General features: G+C 38.8%; 1 protein-coding gene across 4 annotated transcripts in view; it reads right to left on the minus strand.

Moving 5' to 3' along the window:
• Nucleotides 1–1284: 1284 nt before the first annotated feature.
• LOC128686746 (cytochrome P450 2L1) overlaps nucleotides 1285–16488 on the minus strand; it is a 90034-nt gene continuing 74830 nt past the window's right edge. For all 4 annotated transcript variants that reach the window (XM_070082303.1, XM_070082302.1, XM_053773784.2 and 1 more), the window contains exons 10-11: nucleotides 14662–14806; nucleotides 1285–14029 (exon numbers count right to left, since the gene is read on the minus strand). In XM_070082303.1, coding sequence (XP_069938404.1) covers nucleotides 13845–14029; nucleotides 14662–14806 — 330 coding nt within the window. In that variant the 3' untranslated portion in view covers nucleotides 1285–13844. The remainder of the gene's footprint in view (nucleotides 14030–14661; nucleotides 14807–16488) is intronic.

The raw sequence follows: 16488 nt of genomic DNA on the forward strand, positions 1-16488 counted from the left end.
GGTCATTTAGAGAGAATGGATCAAAGTAGAATGACATGGAAAGCATATAAATCTATAGGGGAAGGAAGGCGGGGTAGGGGTCGTCCTCGAAAGGGTTGGAGAGAGGGGGTAAAGGAGGTTTTGTGGGCATGGGGCTTGGACTTCAGCAAACGTGTGTGAGCGTGTTAGATAGGAGTGAATGGAGACGAATGGTACTTGGGACCTGACAATCTGTTGGAGTGTGAGCAGGGTAATATTTAGTGAAGGGATTCAGGGAAACCGGTTATTTTCATATAGTCAGACTTGAGTCCTGGAAATGGGAAGTACAATGCCTGCACTTTAAAGGAGGGGTTTGGGATATTGGCAGTTTGGAGGGATATGTTGCGTATCTATATATGTGTATGCTTCTAAACTGTTGTATTCTGAGCACCTCTGCAAAAACAGTGATAATGTGTGATTGTGGTGAAAGTGTTGAATGATGAAAGTATTTTCTTTTTGGGGATTTTCTTTCTTTTTTGGGTCACCCTGCCTCGGTGGGAGACGGCCGACTTGTTGAAAAATAAAAATAAAATAAACCCTCTCAAACTTCTCCTTGATAGCTACAACAGAACACATGTACAACACAAGCCACAAAAGACTCTTCGACATCCTTCGTGTCTGTTTCACCCTGTTCAAAAATGCTGTGCACATAAAGGGCCCTAAAATCTGGAATTCATTAACTGAACCAGCAAAAGGGCCCCTGCCTGCCAGTTAATTTAATCATATTTAAAAATCATCTATGTCCCAAAATTAACCATACCAACACTATGCTAAATCATTCATCCTGTGTTAAACAACTCGAAAAATCCCAAAAAACTCAGGACCACTTGATTGATTTAAAGCATTAATACATGCTTAAAACTGTAGTGTTGTAATTTTGTGAATTGTAATACGTACTGTTATTTGTTTTTTGCCGCCTCACTACTGTAAATTTTATTCATAAAATTTCTGGCTACCTCACTTTAGTAATAAGGTAAAAAATGAATAATAATGATAATACAGTGGAACCTCGGTATACGACCAGCTCCCTACTCAAACAAAGCTCAGCACTCGACCAAACAAACACGACCTGCCAGAGCTTTGCTGTAAACTATTTCGCGTTTCTTCGCATTTTTTGGTCTTTTTTTGTATTGTATAAATAAGTCACTATGGGGCCTACAAAGATTAGTGATAACAGCCAACCAAAGAGAAAATTGGTTGGGATGAACGTGTTCGATACTCAGAGCGGCACTCGAACAGCCTTCTGGAATGAATTAAGGTCGCATGCCGAGGTTCTACTGTATTTTATTTTGACATGATACATAGTTGTACAAAGAAATATAATGGTTGAGCATACATGCCAAAAGCCCCCTTGTATGCAGAGCATTTCGGGCAAACTTAAAATTAACTTAAGATTAATTAAGCTATAACAGATTAAATGGTCATTAGGTGACTTACAGTGAGTACAGAGACTTGAGCATTAATAGGTAATGCTATATGGCTTTAATAGGTCTAGTAGAGAAGTTTAGTAGTGAATAATTACAGTTTTGAATTATTTTATAAAAATTACAGTACGTACGTATTGCAATAGAACTTAGTGAGTACAGAGACTTGAGCATTAATAGGTAATGCTATATGGCTTTAATAGGTCTAGTAGAGAAGTTTAGTAGTGAATAATTACAGTTTTGAATTATTTTATAAAAATTACAGTACGTACGTATTGCAATAGAACAATTTACAATATGAAGTACAAGTGAGTATTTAAAACGATGAAATTTGAACATTACAATTTTACAATAGAACACTTTAAACAACTTACTATATGAAGTACAGTGGTACCCCGAGTTTCGGCCATAATTTGTTCTAGAAGGCTGTTCGAGTGCTGTTACCAAATGAATTTGTTCCCATAAGGAATAATATGAGTTAGACTAGTCCATATCAGACCCCCAAAAATACACTTACAAAAGCACTTACAATAATACACTTACATAATTGTTTGAGTTGGGAGCTGTATGAAACTCGGGGTACCACTGTATTACAATTTAGTATTTAAAACAATGAAATCTGAACATCCAATTTTTGAAGTAATGAGTACATGGATGAACAATGTTCAGCACGATATTCAGTATTGAAATTGAGACATCATTGGTACTTTTTGTGTTGCTTTTGAACAAATGGTAGGCATTAAGTACAACTTTCCTGGTTAATTTTGGGTGATGAGGAAATTTCTAAGTAGGGCTTTAAACTGATTTGCAGGAAGGGGTCCTAAATTTAGTGTGTTCTGGTAATGAATTCCAGATCTTCGGGCCTTTTACGTGCATAGCATTTTTATACAGGGAGAGATGGACACGAGGGATATCAAAGAGTGATTTGTCTTGTATTATGGTTGTGTGTTCTGTTGTAGTTAGCAAGTAGGAGTTTGAGGTTTATATTTGATTACAGTGTTCTATACATGTAGTAGGCACAATAATAAGTGTGGATGTTTTATATAATGAGTAAGTTAAGACTCGTGAAAAGCAGAGGAGTATGCTATCTATTACAGGAGTTTGTAATCGATCACACTGTAGTGTTTTGTTGGGTTATTAAAGGTTTTAAGGTGATTTGCTGTGGTTGAGCCCCATTCACAAATACCATAGGTGAGGTAAGGGCAGACGAGTGAGTGGTATAGTGCAAGAAGAGCTGATCGGGGTACATAGTACCATATCTTTGAGAGGATGCCTACTGTTTTGAAGACTTTCTTGAATATTTGCTGTATGTGAGTTTGGAATTTGAGATTGCAGTCTAGGTAGAGACCTAGAAATTTGCCGTGTGTGTGTGTCTAGAAATGGGTGAACCATTTATCAGTATGTTTAGTTGTACATTTGTAGCTCTGTTTCCAAACAGCATAAAATAGGTTTTGTCTATATTGAGAGTAAGTTTATTGGTGGTCATCCAAGTAGATATTTTTAGTAGTTTGGCATTTGCTGTGTCTGTTAGTATGGTTGGGTTTGGGTGAAAGAAGACATAAGTAGTGTCATCTGCAAATAAAATGGGCTTAAGGAGTTCAGATGCGTTTGGGAGGTCATTAGCCCTTAAACTGTCGAAATGTAGATCTACGTTCACTCGCGTGGCGCTCCGAATATTTTGAAAAATATAAAAATATTTTTTTTTTAAATGAAGGGCACATTTTTTACATGTTACAGGATTAAAATTTTTTTTTGGGGTCGGTACTTACCGAGATATAAGACCGTGGAGTTGGCTCTGGATGCTCATCTGATGGCAACATCGACACCTGCCACTTGCAGAAGTGTTGCCGATATACCTTTTTTCTCGTTTTCATTTTAATTTATATATTTTTTATGTTCTGTTAATTACAATTTATAATAGTTCTTGTGATTTCATAGCCAATCTTTGTTCTGACACTAATATTAGGAACTGAAATAGTACTCAAATAGTCAAAAACACTCTGACAGGTGAACATTTACACCTGCCTGGGTTATTTACTATTGTCTAGAAATATATACAAAGTATTTATAGGTCCCAGCAATGTTTTAGATACCCTGGCATATACCTTAAAGCATGGTGTTATGAAAAGCATCCCTATACTGTTGACAGCCCAGTGACATTTGATAAATGCCCACTGCTCCAGCTAACCCTCGCTGTATTTGTTATCACTGTTACACACAAACATGTATTGTCTCTCTGTCTGTCTGTCTCTCTGCTTATCTGTCTGCCTGGAGTATACATATATCACACTCCTTGAAGAATGGTGTTATGACAACTGTCATCATCTCAGTGACATTTAATAATAAATGGGTGCTTGGGGGAACCCTGGCTTTATTTGTTTTCACTGATACACACAAACATGTTTGTCCATCTGTTTATCTATCTAACTGTCTATCTATCTTTGCCTGGAATTTTTGGGTTATCCTAGGTAATTTGCACTATGTATAATAACTGTACTTATGTGTACATGTGAGACAGAGATATAGATAGACATAGACAGATATATAGATAGACAGAGATATAGATAGACAAAGATGGAGATAGATATATAGACAGAGAGACAGCCAGTGACAGCCAAAGCAAGCCAGCCAGCCTGCCGAATACATAAGAACATTAGAAAGAAGGGACACTGCAACAGGCCTACTGACCCATGCAAGGCAGGTCCATGTCACCCCTCCCCAGCTTAGACCAATGACCCACCTAGTCAGGGCACATCCATTGAAGGAAGGAGCATGACATTAGACCTAGTAGCACAAGCAAGTCAGGTCCAACTCACACCCACCCACACTTACTCATGTATTTATCTAACCTATTTTTACTTTCCTCTTAAAATGGGAGTGTTAATGCGACATGGCATCAATGAATCCCTGGTGTTTTCCACGCTATTTGCTCTAGCTGGTGCTCAGTTGAACTGGTGCTCCCACAAGGTACTAAGTGCTCCCAGATTTTTTAAATACTGCACACACTAAGTGTACAGACCCATTCTGTCATGTCTAGGCGACTCAAGCCTATTGTGCCAAATTTGAAGGAATGAAAAATAAGACATTGATCTACGTTCGGAGCGCCACGCGTGCAAACGTAGATCTACATTTGGACAGTTTAAGGGTTAATGTCACATTTTAAGTAGTCCATAAGCATTAGTATTTGTTTGCCTAAATGCTCAGGCATGTCAGTGGCTTTGTACTTAACATTTTGTAAAATGTAAATAACAAATTGTAGCCTTTGCAAAGAAATTAAAATTGTATTGCATTTGTGGCATGCAAAGAGTACGTAACCTTTATTCGGCGCACGTACACACCCTCATTTACAGGCTATCTCCCCCAACCAGCGAACCAGGTTGCTAAGAGTTGATGATGGGGCCCCGTCGTTCAACTAGTGACCAGGTTCTAGCCAATAAGAAGATGGTTTTGGCAATCGCAGAGGTTATGTGGGTACCGCTCTCCTGTCTGCCCTTGTCATTCCCATTCTAGAGCTGGTTGAAGCACGGTCTGCTATCTTGTGGCTTCTATTTCTGCTTTGCTTACCGTGGAGTGCACTATACTTATCACTGTACATAGTGTACATATTGCTGTTATAAATTGGTGAAGGATAATATAAGTCTAAACTTTTTCTGTGTTTATTTGCTCCCATTACACCCGGGGTAACAGGCCATTTGGAATCCTGGGTTGTAATAGCATTGTATGCATGCTCTCTGCCAGTCCCTAGGTACCTTCACCTCTTCCATACATTTATTAAATAAAAGCACCAACCATTTCAAAACTATATCCCCACCTGTTATCAACATTTTTGTCTTTATCCCATCAATCACAGCTGCTCTACTCCCTTTCATTCTACCCACTGCTTCATGCACTTCCTCCACACTCACAACTGGCTCTTCCTTACTCCTACAAGATGTTATACCTCACTGCCCAATGCACAAAATCACAGATTCCCTATTTCCATCAACATACAACAGTTCTTCAAAATACTATTTCCTCTATCTTCCTGATGCCCCTAACTCTCTGTCTAATAACTCTTCTTTCCTATTTTTAACAGTCAAATCCATTCATTCCCTAGGCTTTCTCAACTTATTAATCTTACTCCAAAACTTTTTTCTTATTCTTAGCTCTCCTTTTACATTCCTTCACCACTCTCTTACCCCCTTTTTCTCTCCATATATACCTCCCTCCTTGTATTATATACTAACTTTTTCTCTCTTACTACACCCTTTAACTCATCATTCCACCAATCACTCTTCTTCCCTCACACACCCACTTTCCTGTAACCACAAACTTATACTGAACACTAATGCTATATTCTTAAATCTACCCCATACCTCTTCATTTTCACTGCTTATAGTCTCATTAGCCCATCTTTCTTCCAATAATTGTTTATATCTTACCCTAACTGCCTCCTTCTCTAGTTTATAAGCCTTCACCTCTCTCTTACTTGCGAAGTAAGTTTATTCAGATATACACAAATACAGTTACATAGATTGTCATACATAGCAGCATATGTGTAGAGAACCTAGGATAGCCCCAAAAAGTCAGACAGTGACTTATTTCCATTTGGGTCCTTTTACCTTATTATTATAATATACAGGTGATACTATCTTATTACTATTCTATAAAAGAGATAACATCTTATTATCGTACTGTTATGACTGACTACTACACAAGGGGTCATTAAGACTACCTACAAATAAAAAATCATTCCCCTCCCTTTCTGTAGCTACATTCATCAGGCACCTTTTGGCTCTCTTCTTGAACTGGTTCATGCTATGACTGGCTTTGACATGTGCAGGCAGTCTGTTCCATTCCTTTATTGCTGTACAATAAAACCCAAGGAAGGTTCCTTGATGTTTGTGAGGGGCTCTTGATTTAGAGAATTGGATCTGTGCTCCAGTTCCCCAAATTAAGCCTGAATGCCTTCCACATCCCCCCCAGGCGCTGTATAATCCTCCGGGTTTAGCACTTCCCCTTTGATTATAATAATAATAATAATGTACAATAAAAGGTGTTCGAAGCCTGGCCCCTAACTGTGGGTACTACAAAGTTGTGCTCTCTCCCCCTAGTAATATGATTGCTTTGGTTCCCAGCCTTCACAAAACTGGCAGCAAGATATTCTGGACACTGTTTGTGAGCAATTTTAGTTGTTTTACTCTGTCTTCAACATTCAGTATATCCAACTGCTGAAATTCATCCTGGCTTACATGCTCTCTCAGATCCAGGTCCAGGATGAATCTTACCATTTTGTTCTGGGTGATTGTGGTCTATCTTTCAGTTTTTTTTTTTGTCAAGGCAGAGTACCATGAAGAGCAAGCGTAATCCATATGACATTGTATAAGGGTTAGACATAGGGTCCTGCGAGTCTTAGTTGGTAGTCACTGTGCTTGTCTATAGGGGAAATTCAATCTGGCATTCACTTTCTTTACTACACTGTTCCCTATCAATTCTCCTGACATGCATGGGTCAAAGGGGATTCCCAGACATTTTACTGAGGAAACTGAGGTGATGGGCTCCCCATTACACTGGACATTAAAATTATTTACCGTTCTCAGTTTGTTTCGTGCCAGAGAGAATGGCTTCAATTTTCCCGAGGTGTAATGATAGTTTGTTGTCTAACCATTTGCTGCAGGACTCCAGTTCCAGTGTTAATACATTAGCTATATCTTGTGGGTCTTTACCTGACACTAACAGAGCACTGTCATTTGCATACAGTAGGAGTTTGCACTTGACACTGATAGGCATGTCATTAACATAGCATAGGAATAATAAGGGACCCGGAATACTACATTGGGGAACTCCACATGCTATCGGCAGGGGTTCTGATTCCGTTTTGTTGATTTTGACAATTTGTCTCCTGTTGCTAAGGTAGGACTTAAACCAGTCTACAGAACCTATACCGATAGCTTGAAGTTTCTTATATAATATATTGTGGTTGACAGTATCAAAGGCCTTTTGCAGGTCTAAGGTTACCATACCTATGAAGTTCCCCAATGACATTTAAGTTCTCATGTAATCCATCAAATTAATGAGGGAGGTGTCAGTTGAGTAAGATCTTCTAAAGCCCGATTGATAGCTATGGAGTATGTTGTTGTCATTAAGGTACTTAACTACTTGAGAGTACACCACCCTCTCTAGAATTTTGGATATTACACTGAGTATACTAACAGGCCTATAGTTACTTACATCAGACCTACTATTTTTCATGAAGAGAGGAGTAACTCTGGCCACCTTGAACCCCTCCGGTACGGTATTAGTGGTGATGGACAAATTTATTACGTGAGCAATAGGGATTGACAGTTCAGAAGCACCATCTTTCAGGAACTTAGATGGGATGTTAACAGGGCCGGTGCTGTTAGTGGGGTTTAACCTGCTTAGTTCTTTTTGAATAGTCATGAGATACACTTACTAGATGACAACTGTTTGGGGTTACCTCTTTATTGATATAGTATGTTTGAAACTTATCTGAGTCTGTGTTAAAGGTATTTGATGCAGCTGGTAGTTTACTTACTAGTGTTGGTGCAACAGATGTGTAGTAGAAATTAAAACAATTTGCCACCTTAGTTGTTTCGTGGCATACCTCGTTATCAATAGTGAGTACTATGTTAGAGCTATCTACTGGTTTATGGCTATACCCCAACTGTTTTAGTTGCTGCCAGAGCTTTCTGGGGTTATGCTTATACTCTTCAATTTTAGAGCAATAGTGCTTTGCCTTTGCTCCTTTTATAAGTCTCTGAACTCTGTTCCTCACCCTTTGGAATTCATTTAGTGCTGCAATATCCTGTCTGTTTGTTTTAAATATTTTTAGCAACTGATCTCTGAATTTCATATAATCTAATATCTCAGTAGTCATCCAGGGTTCAGTTCTACGTTTAATCCTAACCTCTTTAACTGGTGCAATATTATCAAGGATGGTAGTGAACACTGTTTTGAATTCTTCCCGGGCATCATTTACGTCTGTGCAACTTATCACTATCCATTCACAATTGCATAGCCTATTTACCAGTGTTGCTTTACTGTAGTTTCTAGTTGATCTCATTTTGATTGTCCTGTGTAGGCCTATCCTATCCCTAGTGATTTTCCCGGTACAGTAAATGATGAAATGATCACTAAGGCCTGTGGTAATGATGAAAACAGATATTGAAGTCTCTCAGTATTACTATCTCGCAATTGTTTTCAAGTCCGGACAAGACTGGAAAAGTGTTCTAAGAACTGGTCATGGGTAGGAGGGCGGTAACTAGTCCCTACTAAGATGGGTTTGGTCTTGGGAAGCAGCACATCAAACCATAGAATCTCCAGTTTATTGTTATTTAAATCAGGTCTTGGGTTGTAAGCTAAGTCATTTCTTGTAGGCACATACCCCACCACCTTTTCTGTTCCTATCTAAGCGTTTTATATTGTAACCTATTTTGACCTCGTCGTCAGTCACTGTATCATCCAACCAGGATTCAGAGGTGGATATTCCTGCCGCCCTAGTTCTGTTAGCTAAAATCCTAATCTCTGCCAATTTTGGAAAAAGTGATCTTGCGTTGACATGAATAAAGTGAGGCTTGTTTTCATAAAACAATTATAATCATCAATATATGGCAATGGGTCATTTATATTAAAATTAGGTAAATCAGTGTCATTGTGGAAAATAATTTCCCAAAATTATGTTGTGTAAATAAACCTGATTAATACTTTACTATTGCTCTAAAGTGTATTTTAAAGAATGAACCAACAGGGAAGCTCTGTGCCTGCGCTGACAAGCAGGGGAGAGATGCCATTGTTTTTGTATGTGATACAAGCATGTTAGTGTAATGTGCATATTTTTTGTCACTCTAGGGGTTATATTGAGGCTAAAACCTCTCAAATAGGAGCCGAAATTGTTGGAATTGCAGTCCTGCTTAACGTGAGAAATCAGACGACTGGACAGGACTCCGTAATTAGATGGAAACAGGATATTACCCCAGCTAAGTCATGTCTATATTTGTGTTAGAATTCTGGCCAGTAATTTCTTCATAAATTTAGGCAAGGGGGTTGGTAATATACACAGTAATCTCCAGACAAATGGATGAGTCTTATGATTATAAATTCTCCTTCTGTTACATAAATATGTATATGTAATTATTTATTAATTTTAACATACAGTCCACATATATAGATTAATGTTTACCATAATTCCTGGTAATGTATATTTCATTTGAAATTAATATAGGTCAAGAGTGACTTGTGGAGAGAAAAATTATGGTAGGTATCGAAGGGGGACATGTTTTTGTGACCAAGATGTCTTAAAATTCCTACTTGTCTCTGTAACTTTGATAAAAAAATAATTATCTTTGTTACCATTTATTGGTATGTACCTTATGAGTTACATCCGGGTAAATTTAATTTTCCACAGTCATCATTGCTAAAGGGTAACTGCACCAAAGTGCATTTGTTACACACAAAATGAATTCTGGCACCATTACTGAAATTGTACATACATCCGTTACGCACCCACCCCTTACACATTTTACATGAGGTGTCTTTTCTGTTCTTCTTTCGTATTTAGTGCAGTGTATGCACCTGTTTGGTGGTGTTTGATATAATAAGAATGGCTGTAATGTCTCACATTGGCCTATGTATGAATTACATATGGAGACCAGACCGTCATTATCACTGTCACTTATCTGTCTGTTTTGGCTCTGCACAATAGTGTGAGGTCCTGAATTAGGTTGGATATCACCACTTAACAGCGCTACTATAAGAGCTGTACTCACCTAATTGTGGTTGCAGGGGTCGAGACTCAGCTCCTGGCCACTGTTTTTGTTTGGGTATGCAGTGTTGCCATACCTTGCAGCAATAGTGACAAATACATTTCTGGTAGAATGGCAACTGTTGGGTTTTTACTGTCCAGGGTGCTATTACCCCATTCGCCTTTTCCAGCCCCAATGACTGATTTCCTTCTTCACAGAATTGCAGGAGAAAGATAAACAAAATTTTCGCAGCCTGTACCCCCCTAACGCCTGCCATTTTCACTCACTCTTTTAATCACACACAACAATATGCTGATTCCATTCTCCTTATATCTCATCTACCTTTTATTCTCAATGTAGCTACAACTAAAAAATGATCTGATATATCTGAGGCCCCTCTATAAATATGCACATCCTGAAGTCTACCTATGTCTTTTATCTACCAATACATAGACCAAGAAACTACTCTCTACCAAATATAGTTTACCTAATGTCAGAATTTATTTTTATTTTAGTTTAATATCTTGATTATGCACCCCACACCCATCCTGCAGGCGGTAGTCATACAATTACAGAGGCAAATAATGGGTCCAGAGACTGGGTCAAAATTTTGATAGCTGAACAAGTTACAATAATAATATAATATAATTGTTTACTACAAGTACATGCACAAGGTACAGAGGCCTAGCTGACATCAATGACATACTACTACTATACAGAAAGCCGTTTGTTATGCAGAGCATTTCAGGGAAATTAGGTCAGTTTTGTCCCAGGATACGGCCCACACTAGCATACATAAGGGGGATTACCAACAGACCCCTGGCAGTCTTCAAGCTGGCACTGGACAAGCACCTAAAGTCGGTTCCTGACCAGCCAGGCTGTGGCTCGTACTTTGGTTTGCGTGCAGCCAGCAGTAACAGCCTGGTTGATCAGGCTCTGATCCACCAGGAGGCCTGGTCACAGACCGGGCCGCGGGGGCGTTGACCCCTGGAACTCTCTCCAGGTAAACTCCAGGTAAACTAACACCTAGGTACCCATTTTACTGATGGGTGAACATAGACAACTAGTGTAAGAAATGGTAATTAACTATTTACATGTTTATATCTAGTTACAATCATAATGAGTTATTTATACAGACATGCATTAGGTCACCTAGGTAGTAGGTTGGTAAACAGCAACCGCCCAGGAAGGTACTACCGTCCTGCCAAGTGAGTGTACAACGAAAACCTGTAATTGTTTTACATGATGGTAGGATTGCTGGTGTCTTTTGTCTGTCTCACAAACATGCAAGATTTCAGGTATGTCTTGCTACTTCTACTTGCACTTAGGTCACACTACACATACATGTACAAGCATATATATACACACACCCCTCTGGGTTTTCTTCTTTTTCTTTCTAGTTCTTGTTCTTGTTTATTTCCTCTTACCTCCACGGGAAAGTGGAACAGAATTCTTCCTCCGTAAGCCATGCGTGTTGTAAGAGGTGACTAAAATGCCGGGAGCAAGGGGCTAGTAACCCCTTCTCCTGTATATATTACTAAATGTATAAGGAGAAACCTTCGTTTTTCCTTTTGGGCCACCGTGCCTCGGTGGGATATGGCCGGTGTGTTGAAAGAAAGAATTAGGTCACACACACGTGCACACACACAAAAAAACAAAGTTGAAGTGGTGATGTGTTAATTACAGTGGGTAAAGTCAGGGTATTTTTCCAGAATGAATGGTAATATACCACTGTGGATAAAATACTTTGACATTTTTTATTATAATAAAAAAGATCCACTAAACCTATAAGGGTCATACAGCGCAGCAGGGCAGATGATAGTGTAGGATTATAAAGTAAGAAGGGTGGAGTGGACATCAGAGGGAGAGTTAGAATGATATTTTCTGAACATTTATGAGCGCGTTGTTTCTGAATTTATTAATTTTTTTCACATTCCAGTACATAATGATGCAAGGTGTGACAATTATCCATCTGGCAAAATTTATGTTTTGTTTAGTCTACATGTGGTGGCAATTTAACCTCGGAGAGATACTGGTAACCCAGCTAGAGCCAGGAAGTAGTGACATTACTGGATGTTCCCAAGACACGTGGCTCCTCCTGCATGATAGAATGATGATAGATGGACTGAGTTATGTCACTCTTCCTCAGTATTAATTCAATGAAGTTCAGTTCATATATATATTTTTTTTAACACGTCGGCTATTTTCCACCGAGGCAGGGTGACCCAAAAAGAAAAAAAAAAAACTTTCATCATCATTCAACACTTTCACCGCCATTCATACAATTCATATTATTGTTCTTAAACTACTGATAGCCCAAGATTGTAACCTACCACCTCTGTCAGAAAAATGAACCTGTTTGTAAGTATGTAGTTAATTGGTTCCAAAATGACAGTGTTGAAAGTACAAAACCTCGCAAGTCAGGGGCCCTACTTTATGTGAATTTTGAAAAATACATGTACTTTTAGATGGCAGGGTTACAATGTAGCAGGTGTTGCAAAGGTATACAATAGGCATGGTAGGTTATTAAAATATATTTTTAAGACTAGTGAGAGTCAGGTGTGTAAATGAGGTTATTTTCTATCAAAAGTGGGTCTAGGATGTATATATGTGATGTTACCATGTATTTTAATATAATTTTATACTGGGCTGCAAAAAGAATGAATGCTCTTGTTTAGGAACTAAGTGATTGTAATACATTATTCTTTTAGGGCCACACTTTCTTGGGAAGCAGCTAGTGTAATCACATACACTGAAAAAAATTTCTTGTTTTTTAGTAAAAACTTAACCCAGAGGGAAAGCAAGATTTAATCCTGCATTAATGCTGCAATTCTAAGAGACTCAAATGCTTAGAGCAAGAGGCTGGTTACTCCATTTCTTGAATGTATCTAAATAAATATGCAATATTTTCTTTGAATTACCCTGATTTTGTTAAAAATTATGAACTAGTTAATACAAGGAGGAATTGCAAAATTTAGTGGTGTGGTACTGTGGGTGATATGGGAATTGAATATTATGGGCTGAGATTTGGAAAATTTTTGTCTTAAAGCAATACAACACTTTAAAAGTAGCATTTATAACAATTAGAACCATAATGAACTGACCAACTATGAAGCAAGGTATTTATAGTCTTTCTTGTGATCTAAGGGATTATTATTGCATTCATGAGGGAGCACTAAACCCATATAGTTCCTAGGGAAATGAGAGGCATTCAGGTTCAATCCAAAGAAAGGGGGGGCAGGTTGTATTCCTCAGATCAAGAGCCCCTCTTTGGCATCAAGTAACCACCCTTGAGAGGTTGTGATAGGAGTTTGAATACATATTCCAAAGGATTTTAGTAATTCCTTTGGATTCATTGTTGGTGTTGCATGTCATGTAATATTATTGCTTTTTTAGCCCTTAAAAAGGGTGTCTTGATGCTGTCGAAAGTCTTTTGATCAGAGGAACTGGAGCTATCCACCCTTTGCTAGATCAAAACTGATTACCTATTATTCCCTAGGCACTGTACTCACCTAGTTGTGGTTGCAGGGGTGATCCTTACAGGTTTAATGCTTTCTAATGAAAAATAATTATGAGTTACCTCATATTCCACAGGTGTTCTTATGAGACTAAGATCATAAGAACACCTGTTATAAATTTAATAATGATAATGTCTCTTGAATCATTTCCTCTCATTGATGATGATGTTGTAGGGTTTAGGGAAATTAAACAGCAAAGCATTGGGATCTTTTTTCAGGTCCCATTCTTCTCCTTCAGGAGCTGAAAAGGTGAAGTTCTGCAGCAATGCCGACAGGAAAAGATAGAGTTCCATGCGAGCTAAAGCCTCGCCTGGGCATACTCGCTTACCTGAAAGACCATTGCATGGGTTATTTGATATCTAGGGATGGGAAAGATTTCGGGCTCCAATAATAGCCACTGTGCTTGAAAAATACAGTAGATTATGTGGCATTAGAATTATCCAGCAATCTTGTTCAATTCAGCACCTCAACAAATAATGCTGAAAATTAATGTGCAACAACAACAACAAAAAAGAAAAACATAAAAAAGTTTACGTAATCATCCGGTGTTTTTGAAATTGTAGTGTGACTGAAAAACCTACATGCTTCCCGCTTCTTTACACCCCGAGAGCTGGATAATCAATTTTCTGTGGTATGAATGTTTTAGGTAGTTACTGCTATACAAATAAGTACAGTAAATCCTTGACGTTACAGATTTTGATTCAACAGACTTGAGAAATACGGGATAAAATTCAGTGAATTAACTGATAGAGTAATAACAGATGAAGTCTGTAGGTTACAGAATCGTCCACCACAATGCCCCTTACTAACCACCCGCTCTTTCCCCATCAGTCCATTACCTGAAGGGTTTACTCTTCTTTCAAATATTTACTACTGGTATCTAGAAAGAAATAACTATATTGGATAACAGGAATTGCATAAAACTTATCATTTCTCTAACAATGACACAATTTTATTTACCTGTGGAGAAGGGAATGTAACTCTCCTTCTTTGTGTTATATTTGCCTTGACTGTCGAGGAAGTGCTCTGGATAGAATTCATTCGGCTTCTCCCAATAGGCTGGATCCTTGTGGCACATCTCTTGGTTACCAATGATCACTGTGCCCTGTGAAATATACATTACTATCAGCTTTTATCATATCAGATTATTATAATAATTGGGAACTGCTGAACTTATAGGGGCCATATAGCACCTGGGAATGGAAAAATATACAGGTACCAGAGAAACAAATCTGAAACTAAAGATCCTCAAATAATCTGAAGATATTCCTCCCTTTGGATCAAAGCCTGACTTCCATCCATTTTCCAAAATCTGCATGATTGGTTTCATGCTTACCCATGTATGTAATAGAATAGGATTTTGCTGTTAGTACTCCACTTGTTACAGGTATTATATCCAGAGAAAAGTGCCTTGATGCCAATCAATTGCTCTTGATCCATGGATATGGAGCTAGCTTCTCCAGACAGTATGACACCTATAAGTTTGCTACTTTCCCATGAATTTAATAATAATGTAGGTAGTATAAGAAGCTATTTAGAAGTATTGGAAAAAACATTAATTCATAAGGTAACACCCTGGGATAACTTTGTAATACTATCTCCAAACAATAATTTAAAGGATAATTGTGTGAAACAAGAACAGGCTTGATCCTTCTTGGGAAAGACACAAAATTAGTGAATATAGGCAGTTAGAACATTTGCAGATACTATGCAAAAGCAGTGGTGGGCACAGTTCCGCTAATCCGCTAACCGCTAATAGCAGAACTAACTTTTTGTTTAGTGGATTAGCGTTTCTGCTAAATTCGGAAACCATTAGCAGACCAATTAGCTCCCGCTAAATAAAGTTCTGCTAACTTTGAGTCCACTAAAAAAAATTCATACGTTGTTGGCAGTCAGAAAGCAATGCCTTTTCAATGGTGCAAGTGTTTGTTCCTGTCTGCTGTGGGGGTTTCTCCAAGTCAGTCAGGCACGCTATTGGCTGACTATATGTAAATGTGACTTGTCAACGCAGCAGCAGCAGCATCCGAGCAATGTCAGCGATCACCAGGGTGCATTGTCACTTATCGTTATGAACAGGGGAAAAGTTTCTTTTCCGCCTGAGGGTGTTGTTGAGAGTCTGTAGCAGCTGTGGTTGAAGCAGAGGCTGCTCAGGCTGAGGGCTAGGAGTCACAGAACTCCTGGCCCTCTATTTTGTCCTCAAGTCAAGGGATATGAAGAACGCCAATACAGTGGACCCCCGCTTAACGATCACCTCCAAATGCGACCAATTATGTAAGTGTATTTATGTAAGTGCGTTTGTACGTGTATGTTTGGGGATCTGAAATGGACTAATCTACTTCACAATATTCCTTATGGGAAAAAATTCGGTCAGTACTGGCACCTGAACATACTACTGGAATGAAAAAAGTTCGTTAACCGGGGGCCCACTGTATTTTGTACCTCCGGTGTGTCATGTGCCAGCCCAAGGAGACCATCATCAAGGGAGAGGCAGCGAGCTTATACAACTTCATGTCACATGTTAAGAGGAAACACCCAGCGCATACCATCAAGTTTCAGGAGAGAATCAAGGCCGGATCTTCTCATAGAAAACACAGGCAATATTCTTGTGGTAACGCCACTAGCAGGAGCAGCAGCCAGTTGTCACTACCAAAGCACTCAGGACCACCCTTGGCGGAGCATTTGTTGCTGCTGGCAATAGCATCCGTCAGTCTGTGGTGGACATAAAGATTGTGGAGCCATTCGTCTGCAACATGCTACCGCTGCATGTAGTGGAATCCCCCACCTTTG

Source organism: Cherax quadricarinatus, chromosome 7 (genome assembly GCF_038502225.1).
Source record: "Cherax quadricarinatus isolate ZL_2023a chromosome 7, ASM3850222v1, whole genome shotgun sequence".
In the NCBI taxonomy this organism is placed as follows: domain Eukaryota; kingdom Metazoa; phylum Arthropoda; class Malacostraca; order Decapoda; family Parastacidae; genus Cherax; species Cherax quadricarinatus.